Source organism: Trichechus manatus, unplaced genomic scaffold, assembly GCF_000243295.1.
Source record: "Trichechus manatus latirostris isolate Lorelei unplaced genomic scaffold, TriManLat1.0 scaffold00016, whole genome shotgun sequence".
Classification (NCBI taxonomy): domain Eukaryota; kingdom Metazoa; phylum Chordata; class Mammalia; order Sirenia; family Trichechidae; genus Trichechus; species Trichechus manatus.
The window spans coordinates 7191347-7202304 of NW_004443952.1; the positions used below are offsets into that span (position 1 = coordinate 7191347).

Consider the following 10958-nt stretch of genomic DNA (forward strand, 5'->3'; position numbering starts at 1 on the left):
CTCAGGGAACCCCACTGAGCAGCTCCTTCTGACACTGCCCCATCCTGACATGCTGCAGAGTCCCCAGCCTTAGAACCAAACCCCTTAGAGTCACTCTGTCTATTGAGCTCTTTCTTGCCATCAGTCTGCCAGCTGATAGGCACAAAACCATCACCTTTTGCTCTCAAGAGGCAGAGAGAAGCACAGCAAGGAAGAGCTCCAGGCTCTACAGGTGGGCAGACCTGGCTGGGTTCAAGCCCTAATTGGTCACAAGTCAGCCTCAGGTGTGTGACCTTGATGGGCTTCTCAACGCAACGGTCTCATCATGTGCAGAATGGAACTAACATGGCTCATGGTTATTGAGCGTTCACTGTGGGCCAGGGACGACCCTATATGCTCATATATGTTCTTAATTTGATCTCTTCACAGGGACCTTATAAGGCACACACCCTCCTCATTTTACAGGTGAGGCTGAGTCCCCAGAGAGGCTAAGTAACTTGCCCAAGGTTGCATAGCCGACAGGTGGTGAGGTGGGCCCCCCACTTGGGCGGCGTGGACTTGAGTCTGTTCTCATCACCGTCTCCGCCCAGGGCGGTTGATGATTAAGTGACATAGCACATGTGAAAGGCTTCTCCTGGTGTTTGGCACAGAGGTAGCACATGATAAGTCTTCGATGAATGTTGTTGTTGTTGTTGGGTGCCATCAAGTCATTTTCAACTCATGGTGACCCCACATGACAGAGCAGAACGACCTCATAGGGTTTTCTTGGCTATAATCTTTATAGAAGCAGATTGCCAGGTCTTTGTCCTGCAGAGCTGTTGGGTGGGTTTGAACCACCATCCCTTCGGTTAGCAGCCGAGCCCTTAACCGTTTGCACCACCAGGGCTCCTTCTTAGATGACTTACTCTCCAGAAATAGAAAGCTGATTGAATGGCCTTCCCTAACTCCATGAAATTTGCCGTCCCCTGATGCCTGCAGGTACCCCACCATCGCTTCTCCCATGGGCAGCCACACTGTGCTCTCTTTGGGTCCCTTACGTACCATTGGGTCTTGTTGTAGGTTGTTTTCTGTCCTTTTAGGGGTAGGTTCGAGTCTTTTGGCCCCTGTTCTTTTCCATAAATTCCCACTGCATACCTACGGCACAGTTAACCTACAGGTCCTTCACGGTTTATGAAACTTTCTAGAATCTGTCCCCAGCCTCTCCTATCTGCCCTCTGAGCCTCCGCCCTGCCCCTTAGCACTGCACACTCTGGCCTTAGTGACTCACCTCCATGTCCTGAATCGAGGCATTCTCGCCCACCCAGTGTCATGTGCTGTCCCATCTACCTGGAATGCGCCCTTGCCTCCCCCTCCCCTGCCTGGCTGACTCCTGCTCACCCTCCCATCTCATCCGAGACGTCACTTTCTCTAGGAAGCCCCTCCTGACCATCCTCCCCACCCCCCATCAGGACCGTTGCCCCTTCTCTGTGCCCACAGGGCGCCCGGGCTGCCCGTCACAGCTCTGATCGCACTGTACTGTGAAGGTCTGTTCGCTGGTCTGTGCCCCACTGGACTGTGAGACCATCGTGGGCAGGACTATGTCGGGGCCTTCTGGAGTCCCCTGGCCCAGCCCTGGGTCCGCACTTGGTGGCTGCACCCTGTGTTTGTAGAGCCAAGGGCTGAATGAGGCAACAGTGCTGTGGCTCATCGGGATAGAAACAGGATGCAAATGGCCTTGCAGAGCAGGAGGCCCCTGGGTGGCAGGGTGGTGGCAGCCCCATGCCTGAACACAGCCTTAATCTGAAGGAGGGAAGGTGGAAGGTGAGGGAGCCAGGCACTCCTTGCTGAAGCATAAGTTACACAGTGGCTGGTGAAGACCAAGGGAGCCTGTGGTGCCGTGGTTTGAAGAATGTATATCAGAACTCAAAATGTCGAAGCCCTCTGGGCTGTCAGCACTGAGGCATCCTTAGAGATCATCTCCAGAGTCCTCCATTTACTGCAGTCGTAACTGTGACCCTGCCCAGGAAAGGGGCATCCCCAAGGTCACTCAGCAAGTCTGAGGCATAGTTGGGGTAGAAATGGGAACGTTCCAGGGAATCTTCTGGACCCTGGCCTGGGCCGCCTTGTAGGCCTGAACCTGTGTTCCCTTCACGTTATAGGTGGGGGCTTTGGCCTGCTACCCTGGGGCGGATGCCCTGATGCCCTCCAGACCCTCTAATGCTGTCTCCTTCCTCCGGCAGGTGAACCTGGTGCTGGGGAACGGCCGGTCCCTGGGCCTCACGATCCGCGGGGGAGCTGAGTACGGCCTGGGTATCTACATCACTGGCGTGGACCCGGGCTCAGAAGCGGAAAGCAGTGGGCTCAAGGTGAGGGACACCTGACTCCCACTGGAGGGACAGGTTGCCCCAGCTGCACTGCTGGAAGCAGAGGGGGAGATCTTCGCATGGAGTCTTTGACACTGATTTTAATCAGATTTCCAGCAGAGCAATGAGCACCCCACCTTGATGACTGGTCCTCATGGAGGAGCCGTCCCCTGGCTGCCGTGCCTCTAATTGACAGCTCAGCATGAGCACAGGGGCTGTCCCCCACCCTTGTCACCACACTATCCCCCTAGCTCCAAGCTCTCCCCAGAGCAGGACAGCCTGCTACATGGTGCTGGGCAGTGGGCCAGTTTGAGCTTCTTGTGGCTGCTGTTTTGCAAACACTGCTGATGGTCTGTGATTGCCCTGACTTCAGGGTTCATTGTGGTGCTTGGAGAGGGAGGAAGGGAGAAGGCCACGAGCTGGGCTGGGGCTGCGCTGGGCAGCTTCAGGGCTTGTGTCCGGTCCAGAGCAACCAGCAATTATTGAAATAATATTATTACCTCACATTTTAAAGAGGGCTAACTGTGTGTGCAGCATTTGTAATTCACTTCACACGTATCATCACATTGAATCCTTACTCTACCCAGTGGAGTAGGTGGTTGTTATTCACCTTTTCCGGTTGGTGAAACTGAGGTATGCAGTGGCTAAGTCAGCTTACCCAGGGTCACGCAGGTGGTGGGTTGCAGAGCAGGATTTGAACCTAGGCAGTCTTAATTCCAAAACCCATGGTGCTGGGGAGGGCCGGGCATTTGCTTAGAGCTTGAGGGCAGCGATGGTGAGTAAGGCAGAGTCCCTGCTCACGAGGAGCACTGGACCCAGGACACAGATCATCTAAATAAATGGCAGCGTGTATTTGGGCTAAATCCTGATGCAAGGGAGCAGCCATGGTGAGTGGTGACCACGGGCACAGGTGGCATTTGAGTCAGGCCTTGTGGGATGCGAGAGGTTGATGGGTCAAGGGCTTGAGGAAGAAAGGGAGCCTCTGGCTGAAGGAGCCACATGAGTCTGACCGTGGGTGACTAGTCCACGTGTAAGGGCAGGGAAACAAAGCACAGGATGAGACTGGGTCTTCCTCATAAAGGGCCTTGAATGCTGCACTAACATGGGGGCACCTGATTTTCCACACAAGCGGGAAGGTCATGGCGGACAAGAGTGGTTTAGGAGATCTCCTGAGCAGCACTGGGGCGGATGGGCTGGAGGGTTGGAGACACCTGAGCAGCAGACAGGACTGTGTCTGTGGGGCTATTAGGAAACGTGGAGTAGTGGGAAGAGCTCTGGATTTGGAGTTGGGAAACTGGGTTCAAATCCCAGCTTTGCTTTGTGACCTTGGGGAGTCTCTTCACCTGTCTGAGCTTCTGTTCTCTCATGTAATTATAGTAAATTATACCTCTTTCTCAGGATTGTTGAAAAGATAAAATGAGATACTAACTAATTAACATAACAATGTTTAATGTTTATTGGATGTCTGTTCTCTCGATTTCTGACTAATGGTGGCTTTTAATATCATCTTAACCATTTATTGAGCAGTTACTGTACATGCTTCACATTTATTATCTTACCTAATTTTTGCAGCAATGGTGTGAGGAAGGGATGTCATTATCCCCCTCCCCCCATTTTACATCTGATAGATTAAGGAGCAGTGTTAAGCAGCTTGCCCAAGATTACCCAGCCAAGAAGTTCTAGAGTTGGGATCTAAACTCACAGCCGCACGCTCTTCAGTCCACGTCTTAACCACGCTGCTACACTGCCTCCCAGTGATGATGTAGGTGCTATTGTCCCCATTTTACAGCTAAAGAAACCAAGTCATATCGGGTTAAACTGACTTGCCCAAGGATACATTCTTCCTAATGTCAGACCTGGGATTTGAACCCAGGCCTGACAGAGCCCGGGGTGGCCTGGTACATGGGGAGACAGAAGCCTGGGGGCCTGCCATTGACCATTGTGTGAAGGTGGGCATGCCTTTCCCCTCTTTGGGCCTCATTGTCCCTGTTTGGACAGTGAGCAGTTGACCAGTTTGGCCAGATGGTCTCCTAGGCTTTTGCCTGGCCTAAGAGGGCCAGAAGGTACCCTGACCCTAAGAGCACATTCTATTCTCCTTCTCCTACAGATTCCTGTAGCCACAGAGAGTTGCCAAAACAGGTAACCTGCTGGCACACCCCTCTTTTGTGTGGAAGGAAGAAAGTAGACATCGCATGCCAGTAGCGGGCATCTGTGGCTGGCCTGCCTTCCCTTCCTTCCACTTAATCAGCCAGTGTACACTGAGAACTCCTATGTGCCAGACACTGGGCTTCCCTGTGGCTTCAGAGCTGAGCAAAACCAACAGTCTCTGACCTCCTGAACCTATATCCTAGTGGGAAGACAAGGAAAACAACAAACAAACAGTTTATTTAGTTAGAATTGTGATAAATGTCGAGATGGAGAAGTACTTGGAGCCTTGTGAGTATATAACAGGGCAGACCTGCCCAGTTTTGGGTATCCTGGAAGCCTTCCTGGAGAAGGAAACATTTCAGTTGAAACTTAAAAGAAGAGCAAAAAAGTATGTAAAAGAGGAAATGAGGATTTCAGGCAGAAAGAACAGCAGATGCTGAGGCCCTAATCGTTCCAGGACCCAAATGAAGGTCAGTGGGGCTGGATGCAGAAAGCCAGGCAGGGAGAAGCTGCCTGATAAGGCTGGTGCAGCAAAGAGAGCCTGATCGCCCACACAGGACATGTAATTCACCCAAGACTGTGCAGCCGTGAAAAGATGATGATAGATGTCCATGGTATATTATTAAGTGGGACATGCAGGCTGCAAAGCCACGTATCTGACAGGATCTCATTTGTATTATATATCTGTGTAAAAATATGCATAGCAAAAAATCTACTCAGACCTAAACCAAGGTGTCACCAGTGGTTATCTCAAGGCCGTAAGATTATGGATGATTTTCACTTTGCTCCTTGCATCCTGATGCAGTGTCTGAATGAAGCAAATATTACTTTTATAATCATGAAAACAGCAACAGTAAAGCAATTTGCATTTTGAATCAAGGCAGAGGAAGAGTATTCCAGAGAAGTTTCCCAGTCACTTTCTTTTGCCACTTGGTTGCAGGCAGTCAAAGGCTTTATTTGCCCCTGAAATGACTGCCTTTAGTAGAGTTCTTTCCGTCTTCAATCCCTACCTCAGTAAAGCATTTCGTATTCCCTGCCACAGTTTTTACTTTATCCTCCAACGCCCCTCGAATATGCTAACGCCTGCCTACACTCACCAGGGTATCCAGGGCTGATTAATTCCGTTTATTGCCAGTGCACTTTCAGAGGAATTAGACATATTGAAATGGAATAAAGGGGCTTGGCTGTGTGGGTGGTGGAGCCAAGGACAGGCTTTATTTGTAAACAGGGCTCCTTGCTGCTATTCAGAGCTTTCCTGGGTGAAAATGTTGCTTTCCTCCTGGCTTCCAGCTGCTCGGCCCACTTAGATCCTGAGGGTCCAGGTGAGTCCAGCAGAAGGACAGGCAGGCCCTGCCCTAAGGGGAGAGCATTTAGGAGGCCTGGCGGGCTCCCAGCACTCACCCTGGGGGCAGCCCTGGCAGAACTTGGAAGCCTCCTACCCTCCCAGTAGGGGCTGCCTTGACCTTTAGGATTTAACCTGTGGGCCTCTCTTATTCCTTTGCACTTGCCCTCCAGCTTCAAGCTCCCACCGAAGGATAGATCATAATAAACCTTCTTTTAAGGACAGCCGAGATTGGCATTTAAAAATAATGATAGCAGTTGCCATTTATTAACTGGTTATAATGAATCAGGAACTGTGTTAAACACTTTTAGATATACTTTTATTTATTCCTCCTGATAGCCATATGGTGGGCTTTAGTAGTGCCATTGAGTAGGTGAGCAGCTTGCTTAGAGCTGCAGTAACTTGCCCAGCATCATACAGAGATCCAGGCACCAGCCCTGGATAAGAGTCTGCAGCCCATGTGCTTTGCTCTGCCGCCTTCCTAGGACCCTGATTTGACTAAACATGAAGAGAATGCAGAGAGAGGAAACAGAGGATATTTATCTTCTTAGAAGTGATGACCAAGCTTCTGAAGCTCAGAGTGGTTGTCCTAGATCCTATGGCCTCCAGCCCTGAGGTGGTCCAGGGCTGGAAGGCCCATTTTGGTTCTGCCCATGGGATTGGGCTGCCATCCTAGCTAGAGCCAATCTCTGTTCCTGTGAATATTTCTGCCTCGGGGTTACTGTTATACTGTATACAGCTAGGAGCAGGCCCGTGGGGTGTCTGGAGGCAGAATCAGAGCTTCCGGGACTGTGCGAACTGATGACTGCTGCTCTGCAGATACGTTGTGTGTGCTGGGCTTCAGCCAGGGCCAGGGCTGTGTGTTGACTTCATTGGTGAACTGGTTGGAGCTGACCCCTCTGCAGATGGACTTCTGCTGGGATTGGCTCTCCCCACCTGTCCACTCTAGACCAAGCCTCTGAGCAGCACCCCTTTGCTGGACACCCACCAAGGAGCAGGTGATCTACATGTGTCACCTCTCTCAACCCTCACCACAGCGCTGGAGCTGGGAGCTCTGAATCTCACCTGTAAATTGGGGGTATTTGTTTAATGACCGTCTCTTCTCCCAGGTCTTAGCTGCAAAGACTGAGTGTTCTTTCCCCACTGTCTCCCTGTGCCCAGGACAGCACCTGGCATGCATCAGGTGTTCTGGAAATATTTCTTGAATGAAAGAGTGACTGTGGCTGAGGCAGGAACAGAACTGGGTCTTTCTGACCCCATAGCTTCAATCTTGATCACTGTCCCATTTGCATCCCAGCCTGAACACAACATAGAATAGAGCCCACCATTTTTATTGCAAGAATGAATCCTGCTATGAGGTGTTGGTGGGATGTGAACTGAGCAGGCACACGCTTTCCCTCAGAGATGCCCACCTTGTGCAAGAGAAAGCTGAGCAGCAGCGCGGTCCGCAGTGAGGTCTGCTCATCACAGGTGTTGGGCACTTCTCTGATGGAGGGCAGATGGCGGGAGCCAACCTGTGCTCATTACACCTTCCACTTGGGCTGGAAGGGCCTTTAATGATCCCAGTCTCCAGCTGACCCACTTTACAGAGGATAAGGACTGGCTGAGGGCCACAGAGAGGTAGGCCCCGTAGATTGTACACCACAAAGTGAATTGTACTGTTTATAAATTAAAAAAAAAAACAAAACCAGAATGTGGTGGGAAAGATGGAGTGCAGACTGAGACAAATGAAGAGAATGAATCTAACTATTACAAGCAAATCCCATAACCCTACTGAAGGGGGATGGGGAGGAAAGGAGCTAATCTAAATAACTTTGAAAAACGTTTTGACTGAATACTGTAAGGCAAGAGACAAAAAGAATTGTATCCAAACACTGCTAGTTGCTAGCAACTAGCTAGCCGCTAGCTAGTAACTAGCTAGTATACTAGTTGGCAAATTTGTTTCTCGAAGGAATATGGCTTAGGAATTCTGAAACGATTTCATTCGTATACCAAAAAAAAAAAAAAAAACACGAAACACCAAACCCGTTGCCATGGAGTCAGTTCTGACTCATAGCGACCCTGTAGGACAGCGTAGAACTGCCTCATAGAGTTTCCAAGGAGTGCCTGGTGGATTCGAACTGCCAGCCTTTTGGTTAGCAGCCGTAGCACTTTAAGCATTATGCCACCAGTGTTTCCTGCATTTGTATACTAGGGCTAAAAAAAATAAATACAGGAACCTTATTTTAGATAATGAGAGCTAGGTTTCTCACTGTCAGAAAAAGTTATAAATAAGGAAAGGGGGAGGTTAGAATTAACCCTGTGGTGTTGGATTACAGTCAGAAGTATCACTATAGACTCATTTTAAAAATTATGTATGCATACAGAAATAGATACAGAGATAAATGTACATGAAATATACGTGTGTGTATGCATGAGTTAGTATGTTGTTAGTTGCCAGTGAGTAGGCTCCAACTATAGCAACTTTATGTGTAACAGAGCAAACGTCACCAAGTCCCGCACCGTCTTCATGATTGTTGGTACGTTTGAGTCCATTGTTGTGGCTGTTGTGTTAATCCATTTCATGGAGGGTTTCCCTCCTTTTCACTGACCCTCTGCTTTACCGAACATAATGTCCTTTTCTAGTGATTGATCTCTTCTGATGATGTATCCAAAGTAAACGAGCTGAAGCCCGCCATCTTTGCTTCTAAGGAGCATTCTAGTTGTATTTTTTCTAAGACAGATAAATCTGTTCTTCTGGCAGTCCATGGTGCATATTTTTTTAGCGCCATTCACTGAGAGGGCGTAGAGATAGGGACACCTCAGTAAAAATGAGCATACCTAGCACCCAGTTTCTAAATGTTATTCTCCAAATAAAAGGAACCAGAGCTCCTTGCAGATGTGGTTGATTCCAGCGCTGGGACAGGGAAAGTACAAGATGAGCCTGGGGTGTCTCCTGGTGCCAGAAAATAAGGAAGTACTAAAATAAATAGGAGCATATACAGTGTGCACAGGAGCCAGCCTGGAAGAGCTCCCAGTGGTCAAAGTTGGGACAACTTGAACCACAAAATAAATAATGATAGAATTGGATTATAACCCAGAGAATAAAATAAATATCCACAAGTCTATATTGATCCGAATAACTGTAACTAAATAAATGGGGGAGGGGGAGAAACAACAGTTTTAAAAAAAAAAAAAAATTTTTTTATTGTACTTTAGGTGAAGATTTACAGAACAAATGGTTTCTCATTAAACAGTCAGTACACATATCATTTTATGACATTGGTTAACAACCCCACAACATGTCAACACTCTCCCTTCTCGACCTTGGAGGACCTTTTTTTTTGGTGAAAACATACATAGCCAGAGATACACCATTTCAAAAATTTCTACATGTACAATTCAGTAACATTGATTACGTTTTTTCCAGTTGTGCTGCTATTCTCCCTATCCTTTTCCAAATTTCTATCACGATTGTCTTCAACTCACTATCCCCTAGGCTTCGCATCAAACCTTTTGAGTTGCTGTTGTCAATTTGATCTCACATAGATAATTTTTTTTTTTTTGTACTTTAATGAAGATTTACAGAACAAGATAGTTCCTCATCAAACAGTACACATACTGCCCTGTGACAATGGTTAACAACCCCACGACATGTCACCACTGTCCTTTCTCAACCTTGGTTTCCCTATCACCAGCTTTCCTGCCCCTTCCTGCCTTCTAGTCCTTGTCCCTGGACTGCTGTGCCTCTTTAGTCCCATATTTTATGGGGCTGTCCAATCCCCAGCTGAACGGTAAACCTCGGGAGTGACTTCGCCACTGAGCTAAAAGGGTGTCCAAGGGCCATACTCTTGGGGTTTCTCCAGTCTCTGTCAGGCCAGTAAATCTGGTCTTTTTTTGTGTCTTAGAATTTTGTTCTACAACCTTCTCCAGCTCCGTCCCGGACCCCCTGTTATGATCCCTGTCAGAGCAGTCAGTGGTGGTAGCCGGGCACCATCTAGTTGTACTGGATTCAGTCTGCTGGAGGCCATGGTAGCTGTGGTCCATTAGTCCTTCGACTAATCTTTTCCTTGTATCCTGTTCTCTTCATTCTCCCTTCCTCCTGAAGGGGTGAGACCAGTGGAGTATCTTAGATGGCTGCTCACAGGCTTTTAAGACCCCAAACACTATTCACCAAGGTAGAATGTAGAGTATAGTCTCTATGAACTGTGTTATGCCAATTGAGCTAGATGTTCCCGGAGACCATGGTCCCCACAGCCTTCCGCCCAGCAATTCAGTCCCTCAGGGGGTTTGGGTGGGTCTGTGTAGCTTCCATGACCTTTCTTTGTACAAGTTATGCTGGCTTCCCCAGTATTGTGTACTGTCTTACCCATCACCAAAGTTACCACTTATCTATTGTCTGTTTAATATTTCCCCCGACACCCCTCCCATCCCTCGTAACCAACAAAGATGGTTACTTTTTGTGTGTAAACTTTTTCATGAGTTTTTACTGCAGAGGTCTCATACAACATTTGTCCTTTTGTGATTGACTGATTCCACTCAGCATAATGTCCTCCAGTTTCATCCATGTTACAAAATGCTTCACAGATACATCATTGTTCTTTATCGTTGCATAATACTTCATTGCGTGTATGTACCATAGTTTTCTTTATCCATTCTTCTGTTGATGGGCATCTAGGTTGTTTCCATCTTTTTGCTATTGTGAACAATGCTGCAGTGAACATGGGTGTGCATATGTCTATTTGTGTGATGGCTCTTATTTCTCTAGGATATATTCCTAGGAGAGGGATTGCTGGATCTATGGTATTTCTATTTCTAGCTTTCTAAGGAAGTGCCGTATCATTTTCCAAAATGGTTGTATCATTATGCATTCCCACCAGCAGTGCATAAGAGTCTGATCTCCTCGCAGCCTCTCCAACATTTGTTTTGTTATTTCCAGTGTTTTTGATTCGTGCCAGTAATGCGGCGGGGGGTGGGGTGGGGGGATGGTATCTCATTGTGGTTTTAATTTGTATTTCTCTAATGGCTGGTGATCCCAAGCATTTCCTCACGTGTCTGTTGGCTGGTTCATTGTCTTTGGTGAAGTGTCTGTTCATTTCCTTTGCCCATTTTTTAATAGGATTATTTGTCTTTTTGTTGTAGAGGTGTTGGATTTTCTTGTAGATTAT

At 48.1% G+C, this 10958-nt stretch overlaps 1 protein-coding gene across 3 annotated transcripts in view; it reads left to right on the forward strand.

The window, feature by feature from the left end:
• WHRN (whirlin) overlaps window positions 1-10958 on the forward strand; it is a 103492-nt gene that overhangs the window by 39064 nt on the left and 53470 nt on the right. For all 3 annotated transcript variants that reach the window (XM_004372131.2, XM_004372130.1, XM_012554383.1), the window contains exon 3: window positions 2199-2324. In XM_004372131.2, coding sequence (XP_004372188.1) covers window positions 2199-2324 — 126 coding nt within the window. The remainder of the gene's footprint in view (window positions 1-2198; window positions 2325-10958) is intronic.